Genomic DNA, 12604 nt, shown 5'->3' with positions numbered 1-12604 from the left:
CCCATGACTACGTCAACTTATTTTTACCAGAAAACCCTTTCTGATAATATTTTGACTCTGCTGGGAGGACCGTTGCTCCTTTCAGAGAGATTATGGATTTTATACATTTGAGAACAATTTGGGTCATCTTCTCTCATCTTCTGAGGGTCACACAGCATCCTACAGTGATTAAGGGGTATATGCAATTGCGGTCGAATTCCCGAAATTGTCGAATTTCGGGTCATTTTCGACCAAAAAAAAAAATCGCCTATGCAATTCAGTGCTTTCCGACCAAAAAACGGACTTTCAAAATTCGACTTTTTGAAATTCGACTTTTTGCAAATTCGACTTTTCTGCAATGATACAAGTGCTGCAATTCGACCAAAGCATATTCAATTCAAGTTTGGAAATTCGACAGCAGTGCTTTTAGACAGCAAATTCGTCATTTTCAATCCGCCACACTTTGGAGGGTGAAAACAAATAAAAAAATTTTAAACATGTTTTTTTTTGTGTTTTTTTTGGGGGGGAATAGCAGATCTATTTATATTAGAAGGGATTAGGTACTTTTTTTTTTTTTTTTGGAGGCACAAATATTATTTATATATTTTTTAAAATATTATTATTATTTTTTTTTTTTTTTTATGCTGGAACGGTGAAATCATAAAAAAAAATGGCGTGGGGTCCCCCCTCCAAAGCATAACCAGCCTCGGGCTCTTCGAGCTGGTCCTGGTTCTAAAAATGAGGGGAAAAAATTGACAGGGGATCCCCCGTATTTTTAAAACCAGCACCGGGCTCTGCGCCTGGTGCTGGTGCCAAAAATACGGGGGACAAAAAGAGTAGGGGTCCCCCGTATTTTTAACACCAGCATCGGGCTCCACTAGCTGGACAGATAATGCCACAGCCGGGGGTCACTTTTATGCCGTGCCCTGCGGCCGTGGCATTAAATATCCAACTAGTCACTAGTGATGAGCGGATTCGGTTTTACTCGGTTTTACTCGGTTCTCAAAACCGAATCTTATTGGCTCACTGATGTCACGTGTTTTGGATAGCCAATAAGATTCGGTTTTGAGAACCGAGTAAAACCGAGTAAAACCGAATCCGCTCATCACTACTAGTCACCCCTGGCCGGGGTACCCTGGGGGAGTGGGGACCCCTTCAATCAAGGGGTCCCCCCCCCCAGCCACCCAAGGGCCAGGGGTGAAGCCCGAGGCTGTCCCCCCCCCCCATCCAATGGGCTGCGGATGGGGGGGCTGATAGCCTTTTGTGATAATAAAAAGATATTGTTTTTTCCAGTAGTACTACAAGTCCCAGCAAGCCTCCCCCGCAAGCTGGTACTTGGAGAACCACAAGTACCAGCATGCGGGAGAAAAACGGGCCCGCTGGTACCTGTAGTACTACTGGGAAAAAAATACCCAAATAAAAACAGGACACACACACCGTCGACAGTAAAACTTTATTTCATACGTCGACACACACATACTTACCTATGTTCACACGCCGACATCGGTCCTCTTCTCCATGTAGAATCCACGGATACCTGAAAAGAAAAGATCAATATACTCACCTCAGCCATGGTCCAGAGATAAATCCACGTACTTGGCAAAAAAACAAACCGAACACCCGCTCCATGCCGGACTGAAAGGGGTCCCATGCTGACACATGGGACACCTTTCCACGAATGAGACCTGTCAGTGACAGCTGTCACAGAAAGGTCTCTAAGCCAATCAGGAAGCGCAACTTCGTTGCGCTCACCTGATTGGCTGTTCGCTGTCTGTACTGTGACAGCACATCGCAAAGCCGCTCCATTACTTTCAATGGTGGGAACTTAGCGGCTAGAGGTAAGGTCACCCGCCGGTCAGCGGCTGACCGGCGGGTGACCCCACCGCTACCCGCAAAGTTCCCACCATTGAAAGTAATGGAGCGGCTTTGCGATGTGCTGTCACAGTACAGACAGCGCACAGCCAATCAGGTGAGCGCCACGGAAGTAGCGCTTCCTGATTGGCTGAAGGGACGTCAGTGACAGGAGTCACGTGATGTCCTGGCATTCGGGAGAAAGGGGTCTGATGTGAAAACATTGGACCCCTTTCTAGTCCGGTATGGAGCGGGTTTTTGCGTGTTTTTTTTTTTAAACAAGTACATGGATTTTACTCTCTGGACGTGGATTTATCTCTGGACGCTGGAAGGTGAGTATAATTTTTTCACAGGTACCCTCGGATCGTCGGAGACCGTGGCAGTCGGCGTGTCAACATAGGTAAGTATGTGTGTGTCGGTAGTGTGTAATAAAGTTTTACTATCAAGGTGTGTGTGTCCTGTTTTTATTTGGGTATTTTTTTCCCAGTAGTACTACAGGTACCAGCGGACCCGTTTTTCTCCCGCATGCTGGTACTTGTGGTTCTCCAAGTACCAGCTTGCGGGGGAGGCTTGCTGGGACTTGTAGTACTACTGGAAAAAACAATATCTTTTTATTATCACAAAAGGCTATCAGCCCCCCCATCCGCAGCCCATTGGATGGGGGGGGACAGCCTCGGGCTTCACCCCTGGCCCTTGGGTGGCTGGGGGGGGGGGGACCCCTTGATTGAAGGGGTCCCCACTCCCCCAGGGTACCCCGGCCAGGGGTGACTAGTTGGATATTTAATGCCACGGCCGCAGGGCACGGCATAAAAGTGACCCCCGGCTGTGGCATTATCTGTCCAGCTAGTGGAGCCCGATGCTGGTGTTAAAAATACGGGGGACCCCTACTCTTTTTGTTCCCCGTATTTTTGGCACCAGCACCAGGCGCAGAGCCCGGTGCTGGTTTTAAAAATACGGGGGATCCCTGGCCAATTTTTCCCCTGCATTTTTAGAACCAGGACCAGCTCGATGAGCCCGAGGCTGGTTATGCTTTGGAGGGGGGACCCCACGCCATTTTTTTTCCGGGTTTTTCACGTTTTTTTACCGTTTTTTAAAATCGCGGCAAAATCCGCCAAATCGGACGATTTTCGCCCGCGACTCTGGCGAATCCGTTTTTCATTGAATATGGTGAATTCCGGAAGCCACCTTCCGGGATTCACCTGTCGAATTGAGTCGAATTAAAAAACGGCGAAAATTGCCGCGAATTCGACCGCAATTGCATATACCCCTAAAGCCCTTAGGATACAGGGTTTCTCTTCCCCATCTGACTCTTAACTCAGGTGCTGCTGTAGTGGTGCTCCAATTTCTTTTGAAGAAGTCAGGAAGGGTATCCAAAACTTGAATCCATCCTAAACCCTGGCTGGGATTCTTATTAAAAAAAATTCTGATTATTGATAACCAAATGTCTGCTTATTTTCATTCAGTGATTATAAAAGTGCTGCCAAAGTAAGGCAGATATTTGACTACCTGGATCCTGCAGACCTATACAAACTATAAAAGGTTAACATAAATCATGGTAAGAAACTAAGTGGGGAATTCAATAACCCAAGAAGAAGGTGAAGTAGCCTCTGGCTTTTACGCCTGTGGCTATTCAATTGCGCTCGCTTTTATATCAGACAGCCTTGTTAACATTCGTTAAAGTAGCATGTTAATGGACATTAACCACTTGACTGACAAGTTTTCCATTAAAAACGTATTTTTCCCTTGTTTGTTTCTAAATAATATGCACATCTGCAGAACGGATCTCTGTGCCAAAAACTGGTGGACACAGTGGGTCGGGGTGTTCTCATGTGATCTGACATGCCCGTTAAATTGTTAACACGAGTTAACGGTTGTTAACATACAGGGTTGGAGCACCTGTTTACTCGCTAGTTATCAGGGATTTGTTTAGAGCCATTGAGGCAGGTGAAAAAAAATCCCCAATAACTGCTGGCTATCCAGTTAGCCCCAGGTGATCAATTATCCTGCAGAAAGTACTTTACCATGGCTAATTGAATTCCGGTCTTAAACTGATTCTTTCCTCTATTATACATAAAGATCAAACCGGCTTTGACTAAGCAGGCATTCAGTTGAAAAGTACTGTAAACAGATCAGAATCAGAATCAGCTTTATTGGCCAGGTGTACTCACGTACACTAGGAATTCTTTGTGGTACAATGCATCGCCAAGCAGCAACATGAAGGGGGAATACATAGCATACGAAGGGGGAAGAACATAGCATACATTACACACATTACACGTATGAGTTGATACTGCACATTGCAACTGTACAATAGACTCAACATATTAGACATATTATACGTGTAGGACTAAACAGATGAGTAGTTGGTTGTCTTTTGGCAACCATGGAATTATTGTGATTCTCTCTACTCTAGATTATGCTCCATGCAAAACCTGCAGGTTATACTGTGCAAAACAGATTTGGGTTCAAGTCTGCATTAGCCCTAATGTAAAATTTTCTGATGCAGAGACAATTTCACTACTACCTGTCTTGTCAGAAATTATGTGTGACATTGGTGTCTGGACACATTCTTGTTGTAATTTGCTCTGATTTATACTAAGAACTTCTGGCTTTTTTTTTTAGGGGGGAATTGCTTTTGAAAATGAATAAACCTTTAGAGGCAAAAGAAGCATATGCTAGAGCTTTGGAGCTTGATGGCATGAATGCCGATTTATGGTACAACCTTGCAATTGTTTATATTGAACTGAAGGATCCAAATGAAGCCTTGAAAAACTTTAATCAAGCTCTTGAATTGAATCGCAGACATAAGCTTGCATTATTCAACTCTGCTCTCCTCATGCAGGAATCAGGTACGGTTTCTAAAGGTAAAAACTGCATCACCAGAGAATAATTCAACATGAGTTACAAACTAGAACGCCTTCACCACAGAGGTTCCAATGTTCCACACCACAAACACTTATGAGTTTAGGTAATCTTACTTCATATTATGTCTTCATAGATTTACAAATATCTTACATTTGGGTCACATGAAAGCCGAAAAATAGATTTAGTGCTACACCTTCAAACCACATTTTAAATTTTTTAATAAGTTATACCTATACATTTTAAAGGCATTTCAAAGTATTTCACAAATTTCCATAAAACCAGTCATTTGAATGACTTCCTACCAGACTATAAAGAAAAAAGGCACGTCAACACACAAACATGTAGGTTCACCAGTGATGCCTAATCTTCTCCTTTTAGATGTTGAACAGCTGGCGATAACTACAGTGCAGTCCTTTCTCCATGCTTTCTAATGTGTTTTAGTATATGTGGCAAAATGTCTAGGTTTAGGGAAGTTACTATTTTCAAGATCACAAACTCAAACATTTAAAAAAGCAATTTAAAAAAACAAAAAGTTAATTTTTTTCAAAAACTAAGTGTTTATTCCTACATGTTTTAAGATGGTCCATACCATATTTCAAGTTGGGTTCTTACATTTTTTTGTATTTTTTTCATATAGTAATGTGAAAATGCCTGTATGTTTTTTAACTATATTGCAGACACATATAAAATTGAAAAAAAATGTGTTTTGTTACTTAGTTTTAGGTTTTGGAGGTTTTTTTCCATAAATTTGTTTTAATTAACTATCATACCATCGAGACATCAATATATAAGGATGCAATTTATTAAAAGATGATTTTTTTTTTTTTTTTTTTTTTCTTCTCTGATATTAGGAGACAATATATAAAATCTGAGACATATATTTGGGTAATATAAATCAAAGTAAATTGTTTTGACAAATTTAAAACCAAGATAATCCAGGACGCTGGTGTTGCATATATTAACAATCCAATGATTTTGGACAATTGGATGTGTTGATTAAATGTAAAAAAAGTTGTTGTTTTTTCCAGTTATTAAACTGTGCAGTTGATCTTGAAAACATTTTGCAGTTCGGTGGCATAACATTGCACTTAAGGAATGGCATCAGTTTTTGAAACAGGTGTACAGCTATTGTGTTATATGTTAACTCTGAAATGAATACAAAACTTAATTTTAAAATCTGGGTACCTGTAATAGACTGCAGTGGGATGTAGTCGCTCTTATTTCAAGAAAAAGGCTGATTTTCATATCCTGCATCTCAAAAGAGTAATTATCTACGAATTTTAAACTGATGACGGCATCCTTCTCCTTTTTATATATTTTTTTTTTTTTACGTTTTAGTACGTAGATTGCAGTTGCACTGTTAAGTGTTTTGAAAGATAGATGTTCACAGAAAGTGTTAACAAAATCTTCAGCGCTTTTAGTAAATGTTTAAAATCTCACCTGTCCTCTGACACCTACTGTTGTGTGTCCCTGTATCGCGGCATGCAAATTGCGGGATTCCGGCGGCATGCGTATGCCTGCACCTGCAATCCATATGCAGCATATGGGGAACCCGCTTGTTTGAGTGTACACAGCCTAGTGGAAAGTTAAAATGCCACGATGCGTGTGTCCGTGTATACACATTGTGGCAAAAACCTGAAGGGACATATCTGTAACACCTTATGTCATTTTCTATTCCAATTTCCTTTAATTGATCAGTGCCTGGAAGACTATTTATCAAAATGGCACTCTGGAGCTTCAAGTTTGCACAAGTTTTTCTAGGCCTACTTTCTTACCATGGGATTTAACATCCATTACAATCATTTTGCTCCACTTATCATTCATTTAACATATAATTCACTTGTCAAAGCATGCACGGCCAAGTTCTTGCCATTCCTTTTTTTCCATTTATAGAAACTATTCACTATAACTTAGAATATTACCCAAATCATTATTGCACCATTAAATGTTGCTATCTCTTATGTATACGAATGTTAATAATTGCAAATATATTTCTTTGCTAGTTATCAAAAAATAATATATTTTACAAAGTTTACCACGTTAACATACTGTATTCCTCTTCCATGCCATACAGTAACAAAGATAAGTAACATTACCCTTTCATATATTTAGAGTTAAGAGGAATCATGTAAAACTGATTTGTAAAATCTGCAAAAATATAACGTTTTTTATGCATTTTTTCAGTTATATAAGTTTTTTTTTCTGAAGTGATTACCGAAAAACTCACCATTTATGGGGGGGAATTAAATTATCTGTGGTAAATGACCACAAATGAAAAATGGAGGTAGCCCCAGGCTATTCGATTAGACTCCCAATTCCCTCTGATAGCCTTGTTAACGCCGGTTAAAGTAGCGCGTTAATGGGCGTTACTAAACAGAGTCTGTGAAAAGTTCAATGATTTGTACATTAACAAGAGTCACAGCACCCATTAACCCGCTAGTTATCAGGGATTTTTTTTATTTTATTTTTACCTGCGGCATGTGAAAAAAATCACTGATAACTCCTGGATTTGGGGCTAATTGGATAGCCCCAGGGGTCAATTAGCACACGGTAATCTACCATGTCTAATTGAATTCTGCCATTTGTGAAGTCCTTTTTTAAATAATATATGTAGGAACAGTAGATTTTCATAACATCACTTTATTGTGCCCTAGCTAAAATGTGCATTATCAGAAAATAATGTAAGCCATGCTATACATTGTTACATATAGCTATGTCCTCATACATCTTTGCTGCAGTCACCCCAAACAGCCCCTTTTGGCATTCTAGGTCGCGTGATTGTCTTTTAGCGTCACGGTGTCTTTTATGCTGAAAATGTGTCTCGCGCTGCATGGCATATGGAGGTTACACTTAAGAGGACGTATATGTGAAGTGACTCCGATTTCTTTTACTTGTATAAATGGCCTTTTCCTATAGATAAAAACACTTTTTTATTTTATCCATTTATCTGAAGCTTGATTTTAAATGAACACATTTAGTACACTTTCAGTGTCCACAAGACTAAACTAGAATACTAAAAAAAAATAAAAAAAATCCTAGATGTAAATGATTAATAATGCAATTTTTAGTATAGAATTGCTAAATTGATATGTGCAAAACGGATGTAACTTGAAGTAACTAATTTTACCAATAGTGAAAATGTTCCATGAAAACTTTTCCAAAGTTGTATTTAGTAAGAGATTAAAGTTTAAACATTTCATAAATTATCTACAAAACCAAATGATATTTCAATCTATTTCTAATATGGCATTAGTTTGAATGTTGGCACTAAATTTATATTTGTTTAATATTATTTTGAGACTGCCATATAAAACATTATTTAAATTCTGAAGCTTCATTGAAATTACCCTCTAGACCACTTTATATGCAGAATAATGATAATAGTAAAACAATATTGCAAATACAGATATCTAAATTCTAATGTACTACAATTGTACAGTACATACAAGTTCTGTTCTATCCATCATTTAAAATTGGGATATTAGGTTGAATTTACAACAGTCTGCACAGTTTTAAATTGAGTGTTTTTTTTACAGTGAGTTTCCTTGTGAATGATTAATATTCAATAAAGGGGGTACTCGCGGAGCGATCGCTGCTTAAAATCTAAGCAATCTGACTAGATTGCTTAGATTTTAAGCGTGATCGCTCCGTGTGTACCCCCCACAGCGATAGCAATGCGCAGCCCCATGCATTGCTGTCACTGGTGCTAGATTGGTCTGCCATGCAGGCCAATCTAGCAGGTTGCTCATTTCACCCGCTGGGTGAAATGAGCGCCCTCCCCCCGCACGCTCAACACACATCACGCTGTGCTGAGCGGTGGGAGAGATGTGTGCTGAGCGGTTCGCTCAGCACACATCTCTCCCACATCGGCCTGTGAGTACTGGCCTTTACAAAATAATTTAAATTTGTGTATACGGATAAAATTACCACAATTGTCAAGCTAGCCTACGTTTCTTGTACAGCTTGGGAAAAGGAGCAGATAGCCTGGGCTATCAGGTATTTTACACTTAAAATTGTTATTTGACAAATTTTAAACTAGATTTATTTATAAATGTAAAGGGTTTATCAGTTTGAACAGATGCATCATCGTTCTGATTTTACTTCTGTTAAGCATGGGTCAGTACTTCATTTTGTATGCCACATATGTCCGCTGTAATATTAATTCCATAAGTCTACCAGATCTGCTCATTGATAGCATGTAAGTTTTTTTTATTTTTCATTTGTTCATGAATACTGCTTAAGTGTTGTGTTATCCCCTCCCTTTTCACCCACTTTACCATGTTCATAACAATGAGTGGAACATTACCAAAGCAAAAATATTATAGATTTATTCATTGAGATGATTCTCCAACTTGAGAACCCACAGCACATACAGTGGGGCAAAAAGTATTTGGACAGCCACCGATTGTGCAAGTTGACCCACTTAAAAATATGAGACAGGTCTGTAATTTCCATCATAGGTACACTTCATCTGTGAGAGACAGAATCTGAAAAAAAAACTCAGGAAATCACATTGTATGATTTTTAAAAAATGTACTTGTATATTCTTGTGGAAAATACTTTTTTGCCCCACTGTAAATTTATTGTTTCAAATCTTTTAAAAATGCAGCAGTTTAAATCAAAAGTTTTCAAAAGCTAATAAATAAATACATTTCCATTACCCATTAGTATTTGTAAGCTGCAGTATTTACATCAGTCTTCTTAAAATCTATTGGCCTTGAAAAACATTTTCCTACTTTCTCAGTGTGGCTTTTGATCTTTGTTGTTTTTTATATACTTTTATAAAATATATGTAACAATTTGTTTGTTTGCTCCAGGCAATGCCAAGTTGCGACCTGAAGCCAAGAAAAGACTCTTGCTTTATATTGAAGAAGAGCCACATGATGCAAATGGGTATTTTAACTTAGGCATGTTAGCCATGGATGAGAAAAAGGATTTAGAAGCTGAAAAGTGGATGAAAAAAGCAATACAGTTACAGCAAGGTTTCCGAAGTGCTCTCTTCAACCTTGCCCTTCTCTACTCCCAGACTGCCAGGGAACTGGAAGCCCTACCAGTCCTGGATGAGCTGCTGCGTTACTACCCAGACCACATTAAAGGCCTTATACTGAAAGGTGACATTCTTATGAATCAAAAGAAAGACATTAAGGGAGCTAAGAAGTGCTTTGAACAAATCCTAGAAATGGATCCCACTAATGTACAAGGGAAGCATAACCTTTGTGTGGTTTATTTTGAAGAACGAGATCTTTTGAAAGCTGAAAGGTGCCTTGTTGAAACACTGGCCTTAGCCCCTCATGAGGAATATATTCAGCGACATCTCAGCATAGTGCGTAGTAAAATAATTTCACAAAATCCTGTTGGTGGTGGACAGACTGCTTCTTCAACAGCAGGTGCGCCATCATTGCCAGAAGGACAAGGGCAGGAGAATGATGAAAAAGGAAAAAAAAAAACTCAATTTGAAAAATTCAAAGATACACCAAAAACAAGTCCACCAACAAATAGAAAAAACAAAGAACACGTAAAGTCAAAAAGTAAACAAGAACAGAATACTGACAAAGATATAAAGCCGAAATCAACAAAAGAAATCAAAGACATTGAAAATAAAAGAGTTGCTGCTTTGAAGCGTTTAGAGGAAATAGAGCGTATACTAAGTGGAGAATAATCTGAATAATATCTTTCAAACTTCAGGGGTGTGGTGAAACGTTTTGTCATGTATTATTCAGTCCAGAACACTTCACGTCTGGATGAAGATGAAAGCAAGTTGAATAAATAACTGTGTAGGTAATTGACACTACTGAACAAAATCTCAACAAAATTTCATGATTCTTTGCTTACTTCAAATAATATTATTTTGTAAAAAAAAAAAATCAAAGCACGATATGCTTTTTGTACTACTAAATGTGATTTTTTTTTTTTTTCTTTGTCATCCACTTCTCATATATATGAGCTATGTGAGATTAAAATCAGCAAGGCTTTACAGCTGAGCTGCGCTGTTGCACTGATGGGAAACAAGGCAGTCTCACACATTTCTGGGGTGCATTTATTTATTTTTTAAATTTTTTTTTGGTATGGTGCTTGGCTAGGGCCTGAACATGCTGATATATTATTTCCGCCACCTCCTGTGCATTTATGAATTGCCCTGTATATTGGGCAACCATTTTTTTTTAAATATACCCACAGCATATAATATTTCAGATGTGTACTCTGAAATTGTGTTTACGTGACAGGGTAGACTAATGTGAGGGAAGGAATTGAGGCAAGCAAGAAGCTGTAACCTGAATATAGATGGAACGAGTAGGCTGCCCAGTAAAAGTGCTTATAATTTGCAAGGAAGATTGACATTTTATCCAACCATGCTGATTCAGCCTCAGACTTGCTAACTGTTTGTTAGTGCTTTGCAGCTTTTTAACTCGCGACTTGACCAGTTCATGGAAATGAATACCGGATCTCGACCACATTTATTGCACATGTATTGGCGTGAAACGCAGTCATTAAGTGCATTGAAGAGGTTGAGCAACTTTGGCCTGTTTGAACAGACTTTAATTGTGGTCAGATGTTTGAGACTTGTATAACAGTGATTCATGTAGCTGTAGTCCCCTATGACAGTGTCATGATGGCAGGCTTTTGTATCAAATGTACCACTACATGAAACAAACCTGACTTTCTTTTGGTATTACAAAACCTGGAAATTATGATAACTAGTGTATCATGCTCCATTAAAGGTGAGGCAGTGTGTTACAGGATTTGGGTTGATAGATTATTGATTGGATTATTCCGAAAACATAATTTCCTGTCAATTGATTGATATGGGGCCGGATGTAATGCAGTCCGAGTTGGCCGGAGGTGCGGGTTCCCAGACGAACTCCTTAAAAAATTTTTAAAGCAGCAATCATGTGGAAGGCAAGGACTTGCCTTGTACATGATTGCTGCTTTAAAAAATGCGCGAGTTTGGCAGAGAACCCACACTCCGGCCAACTTGGACTTCATTACGTGGTCTGCATTTCAAAATTTGCCTTTGAAGACTGAAATCTAGTAGTTTTATAAATTGTGATTTTTAAATGCCTTATTTTGAGGTTTTAACACGTGACCATCCCACTTTTTAGTGTTTTAAGTGTTTTCTCCGATAAATAGGGAAGAGTGGATGTTGTATTTGTTTACTTTCTTTGATATACAGATGTGTCGTCATACACCTAGCCTCTATGCCATTTGTTGCAAGTGAGCCTCGCAGAGCAGTGTAGCTAATTGACAGTTTCTTTAAATTTGCATATTATTCACACGGCAGACACAACAAAACACCACTCAATCTGTACCAGATACACCAGGCTGTGACTTCAACTACACAGGAATTTGTCTTAAATATGAACATAGTCGCAGATGAAGGACAACAGAACTTTGTGTGAAGAAAGTGGTTGCTGCATTTGTAGCACTTCATGCATGCATGCATACATACATACATACACACACACACACACACACACACACACATATATATATATATACATACATACACACACAGATTGACTCATTCACACACAGATATGCAAGTATTGCATATCTAATTACTCAGTGTAGTCATGTAAAGCTGTTTTGTCATATCACATTGTGAAAAAGATACTCAGCTGAAGCCGAAACACGGAACCTGGCTTGCCAGGAACGGCTGATTGGCAACAACAGTGTAATGAGGGCACATCTGCTTTAGCTAGATTATTTATATTTTAAGGAAAGGGAGAGTGCTAGAAACTCACCTGCCATATAAAAAGTGCTTATTACAAATTAAGTGCTGTTTTAATTGACTAATAGAAATTTATATCTTTTTTTAAAAGGAAAATTACCAAGAACTTGCTTTTTAAAATTTGAATGAACACGTAAAATTATCGCAGCATAATAATTTTTGTCCTGATTAGAAAGCCAT

At 38.8% G+C, this 12604-nt stretch overlaps 1 protein-coding gene across 5 annotated transcripts in view; it reads left to right on the top strand.

The window, feature by feature from the left end:
* The window catches only part of TMTC3 (transmembrane O-mannosyltransferase targeting cadherins 3), a 263792-nt gene extending 251623 nt beyond the window's left edge, over positions 1-12169 (top strand). For all 5 annotated transcript variants that reach the window (XM_063927659.1, XM_063927660.1, XM_063927661.1 and 2 more), the window contains 2 exons: positions 4453-4679; positions 9513-12169. In XM_063927659.1, the coding sequence (XP_063783729.1) occupies positions 4453-4679; positions 9513-10354 (1069 nt within the window). In that variant the 3' untranslated portion in view covers positions 10355-12169. The remainder of the gene's footprint in view (positions 1-4452; positions 4680-9512) is intronic.
* Positions 12170-12604: the final 435 nt, after the last annotated feature.

Source organism: Pseudophryne corroboree, chromosome 6 (genome assembly GCF_028390025.1).
Source record: "Pseudophryne corroboree isolate aPseCor3 chromosome 6, aPseCor3.hap2, whole genome shotgun sequence".
Taxonomy (NCBI): Eukaryota; Metazoa; Chordata; class Amphibia; order Anura; family Myobatrachidae; genus Pseudophryne; species Pseudophryne corroboree.
This window is presented reverse-complemented; position numbering and strand designations above follow the sequence as displayed.